Below are 21,245 nucleotides of genomic sequence, written 5' to 3'. Positions count from 1 at the left end.
TTATTTATCTCAATAAAAAGACAATTTCGAAATTGGTTTTTCAGTTGAAGTAGGTTGAAGGATTTAATACTTTTAGTTTTTGTAAGGTATAGGACTATTTAATCGTTTTTACAGTGTTTTGTTAATTAAAAAGTACCCTAATTCAAGAGGTTCTAATGTTTTTGAAGTGTTGATAATTGTTTTGGATTTTATAGAAAAAGATTAAATACCAACTTCAATTCTCCAACCACCAACTAGAGAGTAAATGTTAGCTCAGCAACACTATAAAGAAGAATATAACTTATACATGTACATAACAGAAACTATAAATTTAATAATCTCATGAAGTGGTGTCTCTGACGTACATAAGTCTTTGACTCTAAAACGCACTACTTAAACCTATGATTTATAGGGATAAATTTACATGATTAAACTGATTCGTTTTATACATATTTAACAGATGTCAAATATCGCATTTCCACGTTAAATGTCTCACTTGGCAAATGGCAATGCTGTTAACACTTTAAACCTATTTGCTATGTTGTTTAGTGAGATTGACCTGTTTGACACTGTGCAGTTCTAGATCACATGTCTAATGAATATTAATCTTTGGGAGATGACCTTGTCGTTTAGTGAAATACCCAGATGATTAGGTTACGTTACACCAATCCATGTACGGGGCAAGCGAAATCAAGTAAAGAAACTAAAACGTGCTCTTCAGCAGATTGTAGCTTTCCCCGACGATGGAATCGTTACAACACATTCAAAACTAGGCCCAGTGTATTCTAGTCCAACGACGCGGTCATCTCCAAAGACCTTTGAATTATTTTCATTGTGAGAACCTAACCTCTAGTTTATATCACAAAATGTTCACGTAACTTTGCCCATATAGTCTGTAAACAACGATGGTACTACACTGACTCTTTGTCCCTCCCCAGCTCCAGCGCCTCCGCGTGCTTCTTCGCCTTCAGTCTGAGGTCGGCGATGGAGGAGTTCTTAGAGTGGAGGCGGTCATTGTGGAGTGCCGCGAGGGCGAGGCTGTACTGCGGGTGACAGAGCAGCAGAGGGGACGTGCCAGGGGCCGCGAGGGCAGCAGCCGCCGCCGCGTACTGGAACAACACATATAATAAACTGTGGGAATTAGAACATGGGGTATAAACTGTGGGAAGTATAGACTGCGGGGGGATTGAAACATGGAGGATAATCTGCGGAAAAGGAAAAATACTGTGGGAGTCAAAACATGGAGGATAATCGGTGACAGCTTGAACACTGGAGACATAGAGTAGGAACTGTAGTACTGTATCCACAACATAGAGAAACCACTGAAGAAACTGCTAAGTATAAACATAAATAAACGATTACAAGACTAAGTTACAAGACCATTGACCTGCAACGACAAATTCAAATTACTAGGTGAAACCCGTCGTCCACATCATAAAATATTGGAAAAGCTTATATAACTATTTTTGGCTTTTAAGTATTGTTTGAAACTGCACCGTTGTTGAGGTCCATTACAATTTACTGGTAATGGCCAAAGATGCTTCCTACATAGCTAGTACGAGTAATTAGTGCAATTCAGTAACCAAACAAGGCTATACTAAGCTGGTACTGTAGCCAGGAATTTTGACCCACACTCCAATTTACCTGATGAGCGGCGGTTAGCAGCGCGGGGTCGAAGGCGGAGAAGGTAGCAGGTGGAGGGAACGGCAGAGAAGGCAGTCTAGGTACGTTGACGTAGGGAGCTACTCTGCATGGCTCTAGAGGAGTAGCTACTGGGGGACTGGTGTGTGTCACATGACTAGACAACATCATACCTGCAGCTGCAACAACCACAAACATCAGTAAGATCAGGTAGCTGTAGGTATGAATTGACTGTTACATTTCTTCCATTAATAACACCCAACCAAACTCCTAATCATGTTGAATCACAGCGTTTTCAAATCAGCATTGAAAAACAATTTACCAATATTTTATCAATTTAACCACACTTTAATCTTGACACTAAATGATACAAACAGTGCATACCATTATCTGTGCCAAATACAAAAATAATAACCAGCGCAGAGCGGTGCACAGTGAGCTACAGTTATAGCCACGTTCTGACCCTTCTTATTAGATTAAGAGGGAAAATCCTGTATACAAATTGGAGTGCGTAATATTTCTAAATCGCTTAGAGGGGAGCTGCGAAACGGCCAGCCATTAGACGCTTGACCCTCGTGTTAAATGGAAGGAGTGGATGGGGGGGGGTGAGAAGGGCTTTTTGGAAATTGCGCACAGATCATCGGCCGGCCTTAAGCCCTTAAAAAGCTGGACTTGAGATGTCAACATATTTTATCACACGTTATGCTCAAATGCGTCCATATATGCTGCTTTTTAGGACCCTCGGAAGTTTTACGGTAAGTAGGAAATGCAGAACACTTTATTTTGCGATTTTTATCTTCTTTTCTAAAAGCATTTGTAATGTTTGGAGGTGTGTTTTGGATTTGTAATTTTAAAATAAAAGTATTTTCCAAGTAAACAATTAGTGCGATTTATGTTATTCCTCTTTCGTGTATCGTCTTTGTTTATTGGATACAGCCGGTTTATATAGATACTATCTTAAATTTAAACCAGAGGGGAACTTTGTTTTCAGTACCAACTGGTGAGCCAATTCAGAATTTCTTAATGAATTAATTAATTAATTGCAACCAACTGGTTTTAAGAAATTCTGAATTGGCTCATCAGTTGGTACTGAAAACAAAGTTCCCCTCTGGGGCCCATTTCATAATAAAGTACAAACTAATATTATTAGTAAATCAGCTGATTGCCCAATGCAAATCTAATGGAAATAACAAGTTACAAGTTGTAACTTGTAACTTGTAGTTTATTATGAAATGGGCCCCTGGTTTAAATTTAAGATAGTAAAACAGTGATTCAACTCAGCTGAATTTTAATTTCCTTTTAGGCTGATTTTATTATTTTCTTTGATCTGTACTCAATCATATGTTCTCAAAATTAAACTATTTGTAAACAGTTCATATTTATTTGTTTTGTTCATCTTTACATTTTTCATTAATTTCTCTTTGCTTGAAAACGTTTGTATTAAACGAAAATTTGCAATGTTTCATGTTTCATTCATCATAAACTCTATCAAGATCTCCTCAAGAATATATATATATACATATATAAACGGATTTCTATGAATGGATGGTGTTTTTGGCCTCTGTTGACCAATTTCCTTGATTGGTAAGCAAAATTATTGTGACATAAAACCAACGCACCAAACCGACGAAAATGATCTTGTTATCACATATTCCCCGATTTCCTTCATTTTTCAGTATTAGATTGAAATTACAAATATAGAAGGAACAAATAAAGTTAGTCAAAGATGTTGCACTTCTTTAATACTGTATTGTTTTTGTACTTTTGAGTTGTAATTTTACTAGTTTTTATTTTTCAACAATACCTACAGGTATATTGATGGGATAACTTCTCCATATGGATCGCACCACACTTTATCACGTGCCTAACACTAGAACTATTAAACACACAGCCAGAAGTCCTAATTCATCACTCCATTCCTCCCCAAGCCCCAGCAAGGTCCACAACGTATGGCGGCACTCCATTATGCACGGCCCAGTCCCCACGGGCATCGTTACAGAGAGTTACTCTCAATTTGATTACAAAAACTTGTCACAACCAAATCTGGCCGACTGACTCAGTTCACATTTGGCAAATTAAACAAACCCTTGGAATAGACCGGGGTTTATTTTTGGCCCATTTGCATCACTTTTATTTGATTGCGAAGGGGGTGTGGATTGAGGGTGTTTTTGGGAACTTAGTTTTAATGTAAGTGTTTCGGTGTCTTGGTAATTGTAAGAATTTAATTTGAGTGGTAGATTTTTCACCCTATTGTAAAATTCATTTTGTCTTTATGAGTTTCATGTCTATGTCGTTTAGTGCACACATGTTGACTGTTTCTATGCTATTGTAGGTTTCAAGATTAGAGTTTGAAGTTTAGTTCAAATATTTCAATAGTTGGTTGGATTCAAACTGTTTGCTTATTTAAAGTATAGTCCTACGTTGTTGAATGGTAGTTTCTAGAAAAGGTAGTGGCTAGAAAGACAAACATTTTGCAGTACAGTATTTTAATGCTGTAGCTTACATCGTAAAGAAGTTACGAGTGTTTATATATAAAAAAAAACACACAGACAGATAGACGCTAAACGGTTCGAGAGAATACATATGTTTGCATTTTTTCCTTCTTTTGACCGCCCGAATAATCTTGTAAAGCTGTTCATATTGGAAGCTGGACACCCTGTATACAAAGATAGTAATTATTTATTTACCTTTATGCAGTTGGCTCTCATGTTTTCTGCATTTTGCTCTTCTGTTTTGGAACCAAACCTGAAATGACAAGAAAATTGAAATTAGTAAATTTTTAAATGCACATAACTGTGTACGATTTTTGGTAACTTAAATTAGATTTTCATATGTTTACGAGCAGTCGTAATAGTGTATTTCATCATTCGTAAAGTGACTCTTTTTGACCCGAGCTCAAGTTTTACAATGAGGGAACTCCATGGGGATGAGCCGCTTTTTGCGTGCGATGAACTATAGATTTGTCGTCATAATAAGCCAAAACCAAATAGATCAAATCAATCGATAAATAATTTCGATACATGTGATTGCTTGCAATTGAAGTGTACAACTGTTATAACAGCTGACTTTTACTCCCAGAGAATAAAAGAGGTACTTTAGACACGCAACGCATGTATTAAAAACTGCTAATCTGGCTCCAGTATGTCAAAATTTAATAATGTACAGTATTAAATAATGGACTTCAATTCTTTAGGTTGCATCTTCCTATCGTACTTGTTAAGTTTTTTAGAAATCATATAAATATTTTTTTAATGAAGGCTGTTCTTTAGCTACAGATTTAGTTTTAAAAGTATCTCTTAAATTTCAAAACCATCCAAACGATAAAGTATTTTTTTAATCATAAGTAGAAACATAAAAAATAATTAATGCTTGTTTGTGGTGGATAGGATCAAAGAATGTCTTATTGTTTACTTGTTTGGAGCAAAGGACCCCAATGATCCCTGTGGTAAACTACTACTTACAAGAAATACATTCCTAATTATTATGATTTTCCCCTCAATATCTACATAAATAACAGTCTGACCTAACCTTAAAATGTTTAAGAACATCTCATTTATGCATGTTTACTAGTTAGTAACATATAAAATAAGCGAGCTCATAAAATATTTTATAGAATATTATTTACATCCTTAGTTTGAAAATACACCTAAACATTTTCCCGTTAAAAGACAACAACGTCAATCACTCAAGAAATAAAGAGAAATCGTTTAGTTACCCTGAAAGCCAAGCAGTTTCGCTCGGTTAGGACGAAACAAAAGATATAAAGTGCAATAGAGTAAATGGCAGAGGAAAATCGAGAAGATCGACTCAATTCTATTAGCGCCGGAAGGTTGGCAACAATCACGCGAGTAGTAAACAGGTGGTAGCCCTGATAATCTGATCAATGCCCTCTTCTTCTTCTCCCCCAGCTTTACCTGCACTCGTGCGGCAATTAACATAATTAAACCTCCTGCCAACTTCCCCTCCGTCTTAGGAGTTCTTGACGTATCTTTAACTCCAAGAAAGGGTTGCCCGGGGTAAGATTCTCAGAATGGCTTTGGGCTTGTTTCAATCTCTGAAATAACATCTCTGGTAATTTATTAGTCTAGTGAATAATTAATGTATGAAGGATTTGAAAGCTTTATAGGTAATTAAACAGAGTAATTTATGATAGTGAGTTTCAAGTTTTAAAAATACATTCACGTACATGCACTGAATGATTTTTCAAGGCAGTAAATATAGGTAAGCTATTTAAAAACTGCTATCGATTTTGACTTATCAAACAGATCATCGGCAGCATATCGAGACGGATTTTAAGGATATAAATAGGCTTATGTTTTGCCAGGTCATGATATACCTGTTCATAAACTTTTTAGTCCAGTATTATCAGTTGTGATCCTATTCACTCAGACCAAACACACAGACAGAAACCTTAATTATGTAATATATGATAATAAGTGAGGAAATTATTTCGGAACTTAGGCTTACCTTACCCATAAACTCACTAATAAACAAAACCGTGCTAAACTTACTTAGAACGACAAAACAAGGCACGAGAAACAGATTCTATAACTGAGGGCCCTAAAGGGGCTGAATTCCCAAGGGAAAACTCAATCGATTGTTGAACTACTCTCCAGTTGAGATTTCTGTTCTCACTTTGCTTTTCAACAAGAAAACTCTGTTTATATAGCTTAGTGATGTTTATTTATATTGTATGAAGTTGTTTTTGTCTATATCACACTAATTATTGTGGTAGTATACACTTACACGGGGCTTTAACTTGTTTTTTTAAAGGTGTAAAGTCATGCGAAATAAATTCACAACAAAAACTAAGTAATCAAATACAGTATTAGGCCATTTCTCAACCGTTCAAACCTTGTCAAACGAATAGATCAACAAATATTTACTTACGTTTCTGCTAAACATAAACCTATATATTACATCGATCATATGAAGCCAGTTACTCGAAGAGGTCATATTTCAATCATAGTCATAGTCACAATCCTATATTAGAGGATGTGATCCAAAATGTATAGTACATACAATAAGATTTAATTCTAGTTTGGTTTTGTTGACAATTTAGTGACCACTGTACCTTATAACCAAAAAAACGCTGCAGCACTAGACTCTGTCGATGGCTTTATTCGATTAAATAAATATGTTTTAGTTAAATTAAAACACCAACAGATGGAGCCGCTATGAAGTTTTAGGGGCTTTTAGATAGCTTCCGCTTAAAACAGGGCGAGAAGCCTATGTTCACTGTCAAAAGTCAATTAGTTTAATTTACAATTTGTGGTGGAAAATAACTATTACCAGTACAATTCAATACGTTTATTCTAGGCCGATCTTTAATTATAAAATATAAACATACTGCATCAATCAGTAACCAGTCATGTTTACAGTATCAATCAAATTCCGTCGTGTGATTTGATTAGTCCATAGACAGGTTGGAGTCGAATTTCCTTCAAACCCTACATTGATCAGAGCTTCTTAATTGACCAAATCATTACAAACAATAAACATTACATACCTGCACTCTTGCCTCGCTCAGACCGAGTCTTTGACTCAGCTCTTCTCTCATGAACGCGTCCGGGTAGTGAGTCTCGTCAAAGAGTCGTTCCAGCTCGTTGAGTTGTTCTAGTGTAAAGTTGGTCCGACTTCGTCGCTGCTTGTTCACAGGTTTAGGTAGAGGTGATAGTTGAAGTCGACGGCCTCCTGAAACAATTTAATTATTTGTAATTTCTTTAGTCTTAGCAAGTGATTCAAGATGACAGTGAGAGACTTTTGATTTGTGATCCTTGATAAACGAACAAGTGGTTTTATTTGGTAATGCCATTGACTATTGGATACTGAAGTAAACATCCCCAAAGGTAATACGGTTAATCTTCCCGTAGCGAAGCACGAGTACAGCAGCTAGTGTAGGATTTCTAGCTGTCTCATTTCAGATATAATTATTACTAGCTGGCCCGACAGACGTCGTTCTGTCCTAATGAGGTTTTATGTCAAATGCTCGTTCATTTTCAAGATGAGCTCGTTCGCATGGCTCAATCACGTCCTGGTTGAAGTTCGTTCGCTACGCTCACTCACCTTTAGGTTGGAACTCGTTCGCTGCGCTCACTTGCCTTCAGTTACATTTGACAACAAAATATTCGTAAAAAACAAATGGAATAGAAACCTATTTGATAGCTCTCATTTGTTATGCATAGATTTGTTTTCAAAAATTAGGTTATCATTACAACAGCTGTTTCCTTAATTTAATTTAATCAAGAAATGACAAACATGGCATGGTAAACAAAATAAAACATTCTTCCATAAGATTAACATGTAAACTGCAAAGGGCCATAGGACGCTTCCCTTAAGGTTTTTGAAACGGAAACAGGCTATTATGTTATTCTAGTACCTAAGGAATATCCCTGTAAATTTTCATGCCAATTGGTTCAGTAGTTTTCTAGTTATAAACGCTGTAACTAACACAACTTGCTTTAATATATTAAGATTTACATTTTTTGTTGTTATGATTTTGTGTTAATTCTAATTGTGAATAAAAGACAACTACATGAAAACTATTCTTTTAACACTGACACAACAGCTAGTAATATAGATACATCAATTATTAAGATTGTTCAGTAGCTTACTTGTTTCGTTGCGAAGACATTATCAAAACAACAGGTCAAAACAAGCACGACACGAACAAAAAACACGAATACACAAACAATTTAGATAGTGTTATAATAAATTTACAACTAGTTTTATATCAAATGAATTCAATAAAGTGAATCCGTCCAGCGCACAACAGCGCCTGCTATCAGCTGATGCATAACGACAGCTGTACCTATATTGCCTATCGTGACGCCTGCTTAGTTGGGATTCCCTCCCGGCGGAACAAACAAATATAGGCTAAACAATTGAAATTGTGAAGAGTCATAGTATAAAAATAATACCCCCGCCGCAGCAAACCTACCGACTAAGCGAATTTCCATTTTTCTGAATTGATTTTCAGTTAAATATATTTTAATAACATTAGGTTTAACGAGTACCTAGGTTTGCTGCTACAAGGAAACTAATAAAGTGTGTTTTTGAGTAAAATATTGATAGCTTAGTACAAAATAAATAAATTTGCCAAGTTTGATCAAAATATATCCATAAACAAGCCAACTACAACATTTGACAATAGTCTCCATAAGAATAACATGGGAATTTTAAATTTAATTTTTTTTAATTTTCTCCGTTACTAATAATCGAACAAAAATACTTTTATATACTAAATTATTTGTTTTTTTAAGCTCTTTAAAAAGGTCTAAAGAGAAATCGGTAAATTTTGTGTTTTGAAGGTCAAAAGTGAGAAAAACCAATTTTTACCCCATAAAACCCCCCGTAAAGCCCCGTTCCCATGGTCCGATCGTGCTGGTTCGCAAACTCATTCAAGTGTATCCTGCTTTACACCTTTAAACCAAATTTCATCAAAATCGGACAAAAATTACTCAAGTTATCGCGTTCACGGACGTATATATATAAGTCTATATATATATATATACATATATAAAAATTTGAACGAATGGTGTTTTTGGCCTCTGGGGACATCAAAATGAAAAAGTAAATCGGTCCCGGGTCTAGGTCTTGCCACCTACGGTAATAGCTACTTCCCTATAGTGAAATTCGCTAATAAAGTGTTATCCTACGGCGTACGATTAGTGGAATATAATAGAGAGTACTAGCCATAGTTGTTGTTACGATTCAATGGGCACTAAATACTTTTAGAAGTATTATTTATTTTGCTTATACTGCTTTAACATATTCCAAGACTGATTCATACATCAGAAAATAGTAAAAAAAAATCGAAAATTAATAAAAGTAATTTCCGTTACTAAAAAGAATATTATTTTCAAGATTTCTTTACAATTGACGATTATCTTTACTCACTATCCAAAGATTAAAGAGTATTATTTTCTTCAATATGTATTGTTTGGTTAAAATAACCATTAGAAAATAATAATTAGGAAAATTTTAAAATAAATGGCTATTAAAACCTAAGCCTCAAAGAAGGCTTAATATTATACCATTATAACCTTAATATTAGATAGGCGTCAATGCGGTGTTAGTCCCATCCATAACCAAAATCAGACACACAAAAGTGTGGCTTAATTGGATAGTGTATTTTATAAAAACCCTGGTACTCAACGACTTGGGATATTTCATTCGTATGCTTTCCATGTTGAATTGTGTTATCTATGTGTTTAAACCATTAAAACTGAGCACAATGAAACTTTCAAATGCTATTTGCTCAATCGGTGTTTGAAATGATGATGTTTAAATGCAAATACGCTTTAGTGTAAAATAAGTTGTCCATTCAGTTTTGCAACGTTTGACTAGTTAATATACAAGAAATCAGTAAACCACAGCAGCACAGAGCACACTCCTCTATCTCTATTTGACAGTGTTTATTTTCAATGAAACATTTGACATGTCCTAAAACAGCTGGAAATAGATTTAAGGTTAGTCAGTATTTTTTTGTTTGTAGAGGGTGGTTTTGTATTTACAATTTGTTACTTAACTAGAGTATTTAACTAGAGCTCGCCCCATGATTGAAAACTCGACCAAAAGTATTTATTAATTGTGCAAACTTCTCTATTTTCACCCCACACTGTAAATAAAACATGTGAATAAAATTTCTTCCATTTGTTTTGATTTTCTGTTTATATTATGTTGTTATTACGTCACCAACATAACAACACATAAGGCTCATGTTAATTTTTTTAAATTCATTTTTTGTGTTTATTTTTTATAGCCTATTTAAATTTATAAAGGGATTCTTCATATGTACAGGCAAAATATTTTTCTAAAAGTATGCGTAGATTTACCCTGCAATGCACAAAGCTAAGAAAAAAGGTTTCAATAAACATCATTGTCTATTAATATCTATGTCTATTGTCTATTAGTTAGCCCCATGTTTATTCTCCATAAGAAAAGTAAAATTTCCATTTTTGACCCAATTAAAAAAATATTTTCAAAATACAAAAAATAAAGGCTGCACATAAATGACTGATGACCTTTTTTGTACAACCCGCGTGTAATTCGGTCCAGTAGTATGGTCAGGCTATCTGTCATAAGTTTTGGGAATGTTCTATAATATATAAGATTACAAACCGTTGATGTTTTTTTTGCAGTATAGTAAAAACCCTATAATTGACCCTAACATTTAGAACATGATATATTCAACATATATGAACTTTAACATCACCAACATGAAACACACATAAAATGCTTTCAGACACGATAAGATGATAAGTTTACCTGCACTACTCAACTGTGCAAGACATTTCACGGTTAGTTTTACCTGTATCCAAAGCTACAATAATTTACCAGAGCGACACCTCTAAGTGAAAATTATTCATCTATTCACATTGAAAACCGAAACACGTACATCCGTTGATTCCCTCCACACCCGGTCCGATGTTTTCACAACCGACCGTACATATGCATGATGCTCGGAAAAAACAATCCAATTTGCTATTTCGACCACTGCAATGAGATTTCCCCCCGTGTCCGCACCCCTCCACCCCCCGCTAACTAGATTTTTATTTGCCGTTTGTTTGATTGTCTGTAGCCGCTCGCGTGGAGCACCCGCTTATCCGACTTGCAAATCTGTCGCCTCTGCAGCCCTTATGCGAGTTTTATTCGTAGCATTTTGTCGCCGGACGTTGCCGTTTTATGGGTTTGTGCTATCCGTTTTAAAATTCGCAGAAAATGTTTATTCTGTTGTGTTGGTAGTTTTAATCGTTTTTGGTCAACGAAAAATTACCGTGACGATGGAAGAAACGAGTTAAATTTTGGGGATGGTGATGGAATGTGGAATTTTATTTTAAATAGTAGTACACTCATTCTGGTAAAAATGATAACGATGAATTTAACATTTCAATAGAAATGACTTTTCTAAAGGTAAATTAAATCTTTATTATTTTGGGTTTTATTGGATTATATTAGATTGGTCCCATTGCTACACGCCGGGGATTGTATTATAAGGTAAAGATGAGAGAAGGATGGCTGTGAATGGATTACAGTATAGATTTATCATTGACTGAGATTGGTTGTTTCCATCAAAAGGTGGGTTTTCTCAGGATAAAACGGACTACATTACCATTAGTGGACAATTAGATGTGCCTTGTATCGAATCAGCTACCAGCCACATTTAATGGTGGAGTTCTTTTAAAAAAAAAATGCAACATTGCAGAAAAATAATTTTAAAAAATCAACTCCATAATTTGCATGTGGCGGTGTATCTAAATTAAACTCAATAAAGACGTATCGATTTTGATTTCACTAACTAGTCTTAACGACAAGCAATTCCGAGGGTATACTTAATAAGAGAATACTCATAAAATTACTTATCTATTCTCCTAAATTAATGATTATTTATAAAAAGCAATCAAAAGAAAATTCGGTACTTTCATGTTAAAGGGAACATTCATTATTATCGATGATTTTTTCTCGATACATCGATATTAACAAATTGAAACGTATCAGCTGACAACTACGCGATAAATATTATTGTTCGGTATGAACAAAAAATAATGAAATGAAACTGTTCTAAAAAAATAACCTAACATAACTAACGAAACTTGCTATAACATTTAAAACTTCCGTGTTTAACTTGCCTTTTCTATTTTCAAACCCAAATGGAATATTTTTAAATGGTCCAGCAAGTTTGGTTGGTTATGTTAGGTTAGCTTAGAACAGTTTCATTTCTTAATCCATATAATAGACTATTTTAGCCTAAACAAGATCAGTTAGTTGTTGTCAATTTGTAATGGATCGGAATATAAAAATATCGATTTATGGAAAAATCTTCGATAATAATGAATGTTCCCTTTAACAGGAAAGTACCAAAAATTCAAATGCTTTAGACTGTCTTGTAAAACTAATTACTGTATCCCTAAAACTAATGACCTGATGGTTAACAATTTCTTTTTTTCCTATAAAGGGCTATGACCAGTTACGGTTGATGTATTATTTCTTCTCGCTGAATAGAACAAATACCCCCGTCGCAGAAAACCTGCATACTAAGCGAATTTCCATTTATCCGGCTTGATTTCTACTAAAATATTCCCTATAAATTTTCAGATTTATTTCCTATTTAAATAACATTAATTTTAGTGAGTAGTTTGGTTTGCTACTACGGGGAAGATGTTGAGGTGTGTTTTTTCAATTGAAATATTGATAGCTTAGCATCAAATAAGCCAAATTGCCAAATTTGATTAAAATATATTAATAAACAAGCAAACTAGAACAGTTTATTTATTCTCCATAAGAATAACATGGGAATTTTAAATTTACAATTTTTTAAATTTTCTCCGTAGTCAATGAACATTCAAAAAAACTTCAATATACTAAATTATTTGTTTTTTTAAGCTCTTCAAAATGGTCTAAAGAGAAATTTAGAAATTTAAAGTTTTTAGGGTCAAAAATAAGAAAAACCCATTTTTACCCCATAAAACCCCTCATAAACCCCTGATCCCATGGTCCGATTATGCTGGTTCGCGAACTCGTTCGAATAAATGTAGGTTTACACGTTTGTACCAAATTTCATCAAAATCGGATCAATTTTGCTCGAGTTATCGCGCTAACGGACACATATATAAATATATATATATATATATATATATATATATATATATATATATCGGCTACTGACCCCTAAGTATTGTTCATAAACGCGCTCACTCGATTCATTCTGGGTCGATGTTTTGTAAAATTAAGTGAAGCGTGTGAAAGTGTGTTAAATTTTATGAGTTAGCGAATTAACAAGATGGGATCATAGAAACGCAGTGTTATAGGGTTTACAAATTAGCCAAACATGCCCAACTTTATTTACAGTCATCATGTTTACAAACAAACAAGTCATTTAGAGCCTGATATTTACGATTCATTACGATTTATATGCAATTGGAAAATATATTTCAAACAATTTCGCAAAAAAAAGCAGTTATTCGCAATGCTTGCATCAACAATAGCAATCCCAGGCCTTCGTTTTAACCGACTGTTTTGTTTTGTGAAATATTGTAGTGAAAATCTAATCAGACAAATGGAAATTTGCTTAGTCTGCAGGGTTGTTTAAGATTGTAAGATATTTTAAGTCGAGTATGTGTATTTAAACCCTTTGTGTTGGAACTGGATTCAAGACAGTAGTAATCAGTAATAGTAAATTATATGCTGTAATCAAAAGTTTCGACGACGACTAGACACTGTCAGGTGCTTATTTTATGATAGGAGATTACAGGGTGAGTGAAATAGGACGACCTGTTATACAATCTGTATCGCCTAAACATTTATTAAAATCCCAATAATCGCCGACATGAACAAGATAATACACAATTAATTGTACAGCACTCTACACAATCGTATCCTCAGCAAAACAAACCAAGTGCGTACAAGAAACACCAAAAGTTACAGATAATCTAACGGCAAAACGTTTTGATACTCGATAACCCCAACGTGGGCATAAGCGCTCCCCCCACTCCCTTACGTCTCCCCCTCTACCACTAGTGGGAGAGGAGAAGGGGGAGCTGGCATGCCGCGCAGCTAAACAGCCAATCCGCCCTGATTCAATTTGTAAATTTGATGCTCCAGTCTAAGCCTGATGAAGGGACCCCGGACTTTATATATTCTGTATCTTCATTACAGTAATGGAATTAGATTAATCTAAGCCGTTCCATCGCCGTTAGATCCCATTAAGGTGCCTAACTGCACCCTCGAGGCCGGAGTCGGATTTTTCCTCACCTCACTTCATTAATTAATCGCCGTTTCCCCCACTTACACCAGTTTGCGCCTAATTACAAACTCTTTCGCCCAGAATCGCTCCAATTACAGTATTACCGGAGTTTAGGTTTTATCGTTTTTCTTCCGAAACTGCTTAAAGAAGGGAATTGTAAGTTGTGGATTTTCTTAATTCCAATCCCTTTTGATTCAATTTGTTCAGTTCTATTGCTATTATGTAAATTAGTTGTATTTATTCCAATCTGCATAGTGGATGTTTTTGGCAAGGACTAAAAAAAAAGAAATACTACTTGCCTACCCGTTTAGTGATATAAACATTTATAATTTAAGTCATAACAAAAATCCTAATTACTGATAACAAGTAACTGTATTTTGCACAGTTTTAAAATTATGTTATGGCTATGAACAAGATTAGGGCTAATTCCAAAATTGGTTCATTTAATGCAATGATTGAAAGATTGTTGAATTAAATTTATTGTAGATGCCAGCCTAGTGGAGGTCCAATACTAAACTATGGCCTCAGGTACAATTCCAAACAAATATTAGTTAAAGATAGTGTAAAACTATAATTGGGGAAAAGCCAATAGTTTATAGAATAAATATTCTACTCTAAATTGTAAAATACTTCCTAACAAAAAAGTGTGAAGCCCAAGAAAATGTTCATTTTGTGAAGAAACCCGTAGGTAAGTACCTAGTATTAATGTGCTCGTCTGAGAATCCGAAGGTGTACGGTCTGATCCCTTGTCTTAATAATTTAATGCCCAGTCCTTGGTAATTTGAGATTTAAATACATTTTCTTCACCAAAAGACACATCCGATCTTAATCAGTCAACCCTAACATATAAGCTGTTAAAAATGGTCTCAATCATGGAATTGTTACACACAAGTATGTAGCTGTGTAATCAAAATTCACTTATCAGGTGGATGATGTAAAGCGGTTGAAGATACATTCGTAGAGCTACACATTTTTTAAATATTTTTTCTAGGGGAAATGAATACAAAATGAAGATAAAATATATTAAACCGTGCCTTTTACTGGAGATTTGAGACAAGTCACTTTTGTAGTTGTACACACACGCACTTAGTGAAAACATAGTAGACTGTAGACCTGCAATTGTTCAGGGTCTACCTGCCTTTGAAGGTTATGAGAACCACAAGAAATATCGTGCCAAAAAAGAGAGAGAGGGAGAGAGAGAGAGAGAGAAAGAGAGAGGGAGAGAGAGAGAGAGAGGGGGGGGAGAGAGAGAGAGTAGTCCGGGGCTCATGGTGGAGGGTCGCCGGATTTCTACCCCCGGATATTTACCCCCATGAAAAAACGCCTACGTCATTTTGACGTCACGAGGGGCGGGGCTTATACATGGTCGAGAAACAGCCCGCGACTGGAAATCTACCCCCGGACATCTACCCCCAGACATCTACCCCCGGACATCTACCCCCGGACATCTACCCCCGGAAATCTACCCCCAGTGGTCAGCTCTGCCACGTATCGGCCAATATTCATTGTTGTAATTGATTTTATTAATTGTTTTATGTAAATCAACGTCTCTTCGGTTAATCATTACCCTCTAATATCTAGTATTTAGCATGTGATATGTCATTGACTTGTTTAACATTACTGTATCTATCTTCCTAATAAAATAAGTTGTAACAGCCCTTTTTCACCCGAACTACTTCACTGATATTTATGATTGAGGTCTAATTTTAAATCTTAAGATTCAGCTCAACGCAAAATGGTATTTAAAACCATATGTTGATAAAGGGCTTCAAAAGTGTGACCCTTAAGCATTTGATTCATTTCCAGACAGTGATTTAAATGGTTGACAAACTTTCACATACAGTAACAGCTAACAGCGCATGCATGAGCGCGGATCGGAAGTGTTTATCACAAAAGATTGACCAATACGATTTTAATACTATTTAAAGGTTCTTCCAAAAGAAGAGAAACCGGTTAACATTGTAATAATAACTGTTATGACGTACGGTATGGGAAATATTTTATTCATTGAATGATCAACCATATTTTGTAACTAACGCAATAGTCATTATTGCTTTTACACTTATTACTCATCAAAAGAGCTAAATGCTCAAAATTTGTATTACTTCAATCTATTTATCGCAGTTGTAAAATGAATTAGCATAAGCCTTGAAAGTAACCGTCAGTGTCGACGGGTTTAACCTAATTCTGTTCTGTATACTACCTTAAAATGCCTCATTTTAACATTTTTGAATAATTGTCTTATTTTAGGTATTTAAGAGAAAATACTTTAAAATCCTTTCTTATTTTCGCATCTAAAATCTTAGAAACTAAATTTTTTTACTACTAGGTGATATTAAAAATTTACCATTATACACCTGACTTTTTATTGATCCTCTTTCTCAATTTAACAGTTTACAACTGAATTGTCTTATTTTAGGTATTTAAGAGAAAATACTTTAAATCCTTTCTTAGTACGCATTTAAATCTTAGAAACTATTTTTTTTACTAGATGATATGAAAAATTTACCATTATACACCTGACTTTTATTGATCCTCTTTCTCAATTTAACAGTTTACAACTGAGTTTTGTTTTACTAAACAATTATTCCTACTAGGCCTACATTGAATAAACCGGAAGGTCACCACAGTTTATTCACTTTATCCTTTAAGAAATGTGTGTAAAAACAATGGTTCAGTACGATGTAACACTTGACCATGTGAAAAGTGCGCAATATTATATTATTTTCATAACTTGTTCATCTCCTGTTTACAGTTGCAGACGATCATTCATGTTTTCACAACCTGACTTAAAAATTGATTTGATGAGTACTCCTCACATTTCACTTTTAAACTGTTACTGTATAGTGTAAAAGTTGGTCAACCATTGGAAGCACCTTCTAGGAATAAATCAAAGGCTTAGGGGTCAACATTTTGAAGCCATAATCGAAATATCCTTTTAATTACCATTTTGTGCTGCGCTAGATCTTAAGCTTTTAAAAGACACCTCAATCGTAAAAATCAGTGAAGTAGGTCGGGTTGAAAAGGACTGTTACAACTTATTGAATTATAAATATGGATAATGTTAAAACAGACATCGACATATCGCATGTTTACTACTGGATATAAGAAGGTAAAGCAATTTATAAAATCAATTATACAACACAATGAATATTGGCCGATACGCGGCAGAGCTGACCAATGGGGGTAGATTTCCGGGGGTAGATGTCCGGGGGTAGATGTCTGGGGGTAGATGTCCGGGGGTAGATGTCCGGGGGTAGATTTCCAGTCGCGGGCTGTTTCTCGAACGTGTATAAGCCCCGCCCCTCGTGACGTCAAAATGACGTAGGCGTTTTTTCATGGGGGTAAATATCCGGGGGTAGAAATCCGCTACCCCATGGTGGAAGGACAAATGGAGAAGTTCTCCCTTTAGTAGTCCAGGAGTTACGCACGTTACTAACTAGGCCTATGGTGATTGTAAATGCTTGGATTCAATAAAGATATATTTTATTTTCAGACCCTATCCGCAGTAGTTATTCATTATTTTCCATCAGATCAAACATTTATTTTTTTTATTTAAATTGTCGTGAGCAAAGCCATCAAGCCATGACGGGTTGTGTTAATATACCATATAAGAAGTTAACACGTCAAGTGGCTTTTCCAGAATATTCTGAATCATTTTGCGACATTTTTACGGAACGATCATTTTGAGAAGAAAGGCATGTTAAATTCATAATTTTAATTAGAAATTTTGGTTTTTATGAATTTTATTTCAGTTTTTAGACGTCTGATACCCGTGCTTCGCAACGTGGAGAAAACACGGAAGAGAATAATACTGTTCTTTGGATCTGTTGTATAAAATAGTTCCACATCTATGAAAGAATGAAAACTTAATTTTATCACCGTGTATACGTGGTACTGACGTGTTAATTAATTAATTTAACTCAAATTTAAAATAAAATAATTTGACAGGATAAACCTATTTTTAAGTATAGACCTACTTACTTAAAAAAGCCCCGGCTTATAATTAAAAGTCAATAGATCCAACGTGATCTAACATCATACCTTAGTGAGGCAATAACACAAATTACGTGATGTTTCATGAAATAGATGTTTTACCACAATTCTTCAGATTTAGTCAAGCCTCTTTACCTAAAGCTTAGTATATAAATTACAAAGAAAACCGAGAGCAGTATTCTACAAAACTTGTACTACATTACTTTAACCAAACATAATCCTTTTACTACATAACACACAAATTTCCTCAATGCAAAAAAAAAACATCACAAACATATTTTTCTGGCAAATTAACAAACACCGGTTGATTTCATCGAACAGATGTTTAATTTAATTAATTAAAAAACATCGTTTAAACTTTGTCCATTTGGAAATCCGCTTGTGAGGCAGAGGTCGTATAAAAATCTTCCATACCAATACCATAGATAAAACATAGTCTATTAGAAGTTTTCCCATCCTTATGGAACAGCTGAAGCCAATTTTATTGTTAGTTCTGCCCGGGTTTCTGTAGATGTCGTGTTTTATTTACAATTTGTTTCTTGTTATTTCAGTAATTTAAAACATCGTTTAACCAAATAAAACTATCTAATCATAAAAATAACTCGTCCACTAGCTATATAACCAAACATTGAGACACAAATAATGAGAAACTAACCCTAAAATAATAGAAACAAATTGTAAACAAAAGACGACTCTACAGTACACCGGACAGAACTAACAATAAAATTGGCTTCAGCTGTTCCATAAGGATGGGAAATCTAATTTTATCTTTGCCAATACTTTTCGAAAAAATCTAAACACTCTAAGCTTCATGTTTAAGGGCCATGTGCCTATATTTTAATTTGGGAAAATGCCTCTAAGCAATTACCATACATTTCAATGTATCAATTTAAGGAGTGTAGGACTTTCGGCCTGGGGTGATTATGAGAAACTTACCCTCCGCAACAAACAATAGGGAACGTGGGTAGCTCTGAGTCTGCTGTCCCCAAAAGATTCCCTATAGGTAAATTGAAAAGATTTTGTGGGTAAGAGGGAAGTAGGGAAGGGGTGATATGGGGTGTTTGACACAGCAAGCTGGCCAAAAACTATGAATAGGATTAGGTACGGTACTTCCAAGAAGGACCTGAGCCCCAGAGCACTCCAGAGCAAGAGCAGGTATTAGATAGATTTAAATCTAAGTTTAGGCTATAGTTTAGTTACAAACACCGTGCTAAAAGTTGTATATTTAAACAGTTTTTAACCAATTTTAACGACGATTTGACGACATATGTGTCACCTCAGTTCAAGATACAAAAACAGTGGATATGTATAAATTGACCATAATAATATTAGTTATAGATATTATAGTTTTGTATATACATTATAGCTTTTATAGATAGGCTACTGCAGAAGGTGGGGCCACCATCCGCCTATTGTCACTATAGCTTTCATAAATCACAAACGTTGACGAATTAGTCTCACTTAATATGATTTCAAGGCTTGCTTACAAGAATCCATCCACTCAATAGTACAAAAATATTATCCATACAACAGTATATTATATTATTACAGTGATACAATCAAATTTTATGTAAACGGTTAAGGCCATTTACCAAATAAAAATATAGGCATATGGCATATCAAAATGAAGCTTAGAGTGTGTAGATTTTGCCGAAAAGTATTGATATGGACGAACTCCCCAAGGGCTCTGCCCCACAGGCTGATTTTCAAAAGGCTACGCCTTGCATGTTTTGGAAGTTATTATTTGATTAATTTAGTGAACAACAGCTGGCCAATGCAATCGACAATATAGTTTGTTTGCTTACATTTTTGTTTACTTATTTTATTATTTACTTTTACGTTCTTAAAAGAGTCGCGGTGAATGGACAGTGAAGCTATTTATAGCTGTTTGTTACAAGTGAGTAACTAAAGGTGTTCGAACCATGATGACTATGAGATTAACAAACCATGTATGTTGTTCGTTCCAAGAGGTTGTCACCGATCTTTAACAGATCGCAATTTCATTGAAAGTATTAGAGATGTCGTGAAAGAGAGCTGCGTGTTTAGGTACAACCTCGGCCAACCTTAGGACGTAAGGTATGAAGGTTCCACTGCCTTTAACATCCTTTCACATGAAAATTTCTCGAACTTGGGCCCTTTAAATGAAATATAAAGTCAAAGTTGATTAAATTAATTTAATGGTGGTTTCTGTTCACCCGTGAATTCACGGGTAGAACCTCTTGTTTTAGTTTAAAGTGTGAATTGTAGTTTAACAGCTGAATGTACATTCGTAGTACATTCATTCAGATAATTTAAACAAGAGACGTAGTATAAAAATAATGATAGGCCTACTTTAATTAAATTACAGTATGGTATAAGGTAAACAAAAAACTGCAGTGTTTAAAATAATGTTTACCTAAAAAAACTTCTGGTAGTGTCCTATTTACAAGCAAATACAAAGTGAAAGTAAATAACAATTTGTTATGTAAAAACCAGATAAACACTAAGTATAAAATACGAAATTAAAAACTAAACCAATGTAACAAGAGACAAGTATGTTATAAAAATGCGTTTAAAATATAATCCTATATATTAATTAACAGTCTGGTGTATTGGTACAACAAAATATTAAAATTAAACTTGTAACTGCAATGTTTAAATGATCAATTACTACAAAAAGGCTTCTAGTGATGTAGATATTTACAATCAATAAAAGAAATTTACAGTTTGTTATATACAAAATCAGAAAATTCAGTTGGATGGAATTAAATGCCCCTATGCATTTCATTCAACAATTAATTAATGTAATTTGCAATTTAATAATTGGAACACACAATTCAACATTGTGCATTTCCAACAAAAATTATGTTGGATGGAATTAAATGTACTGTTGTTATTAGGTGAA

The 21,245-nt window shown here is 34.5% G+C and overlaps 1 protein-coding gene across 1 annotated transcript in view; it reads right to left on the bottom strand.

The window, feature by feature from the left end:
- Positions 1-890: 890 nt before the first annotated feature.
- LOC128997495 (short stature homeobox protein 2-like) overlaps positions 891-21,245 on the bottom strand; it is a 33,460-nt gene continuing 13,105 nt past the window's right edge. Inside the window, exons 2-5 of the mRNA XM_054423133.1 lie at positions 7,130-7,314; positions 4,308-4,365; positions 1,624-1,799; positions 891-1,088 (exon numbers count right to left, since the gene is read on the bottom strand). Of these exons, the coding sequence (XP_054279108.1) occupies positions 891-1,088; positions 1,624-1,799; positions 4,308-4,365; positions 7,130-7,314 (617 nt within the window). The remainder of the gene's footprint in view (positions 1,089-1,623; positions 1,800-4,307; positions 4,366-7,129; positions 7,315-21,245) is intronic.

The sequence above is a fragment of the Macrosteles quadrilineatus genome, unplaced genomic scaffold (genome assembly GCF_028750875.1).
Source record: "Macrosteles quadrilineatus isolate MER2022 unplaced genomic scaffold, UCM_ALF_1.0 Scaffold_6__1_contigs__length_79288215, whole genome shotgun sequence".
NCBI lineage: Eukaryota > Metazoa > Arthropoda > Insecta > Hemiptera > Cicadellidae > Macrosteles > Macrosteles quadrilineatus.
This window is presented reverse-complemented; position numbering and strand designations above follow the sequence as displayed.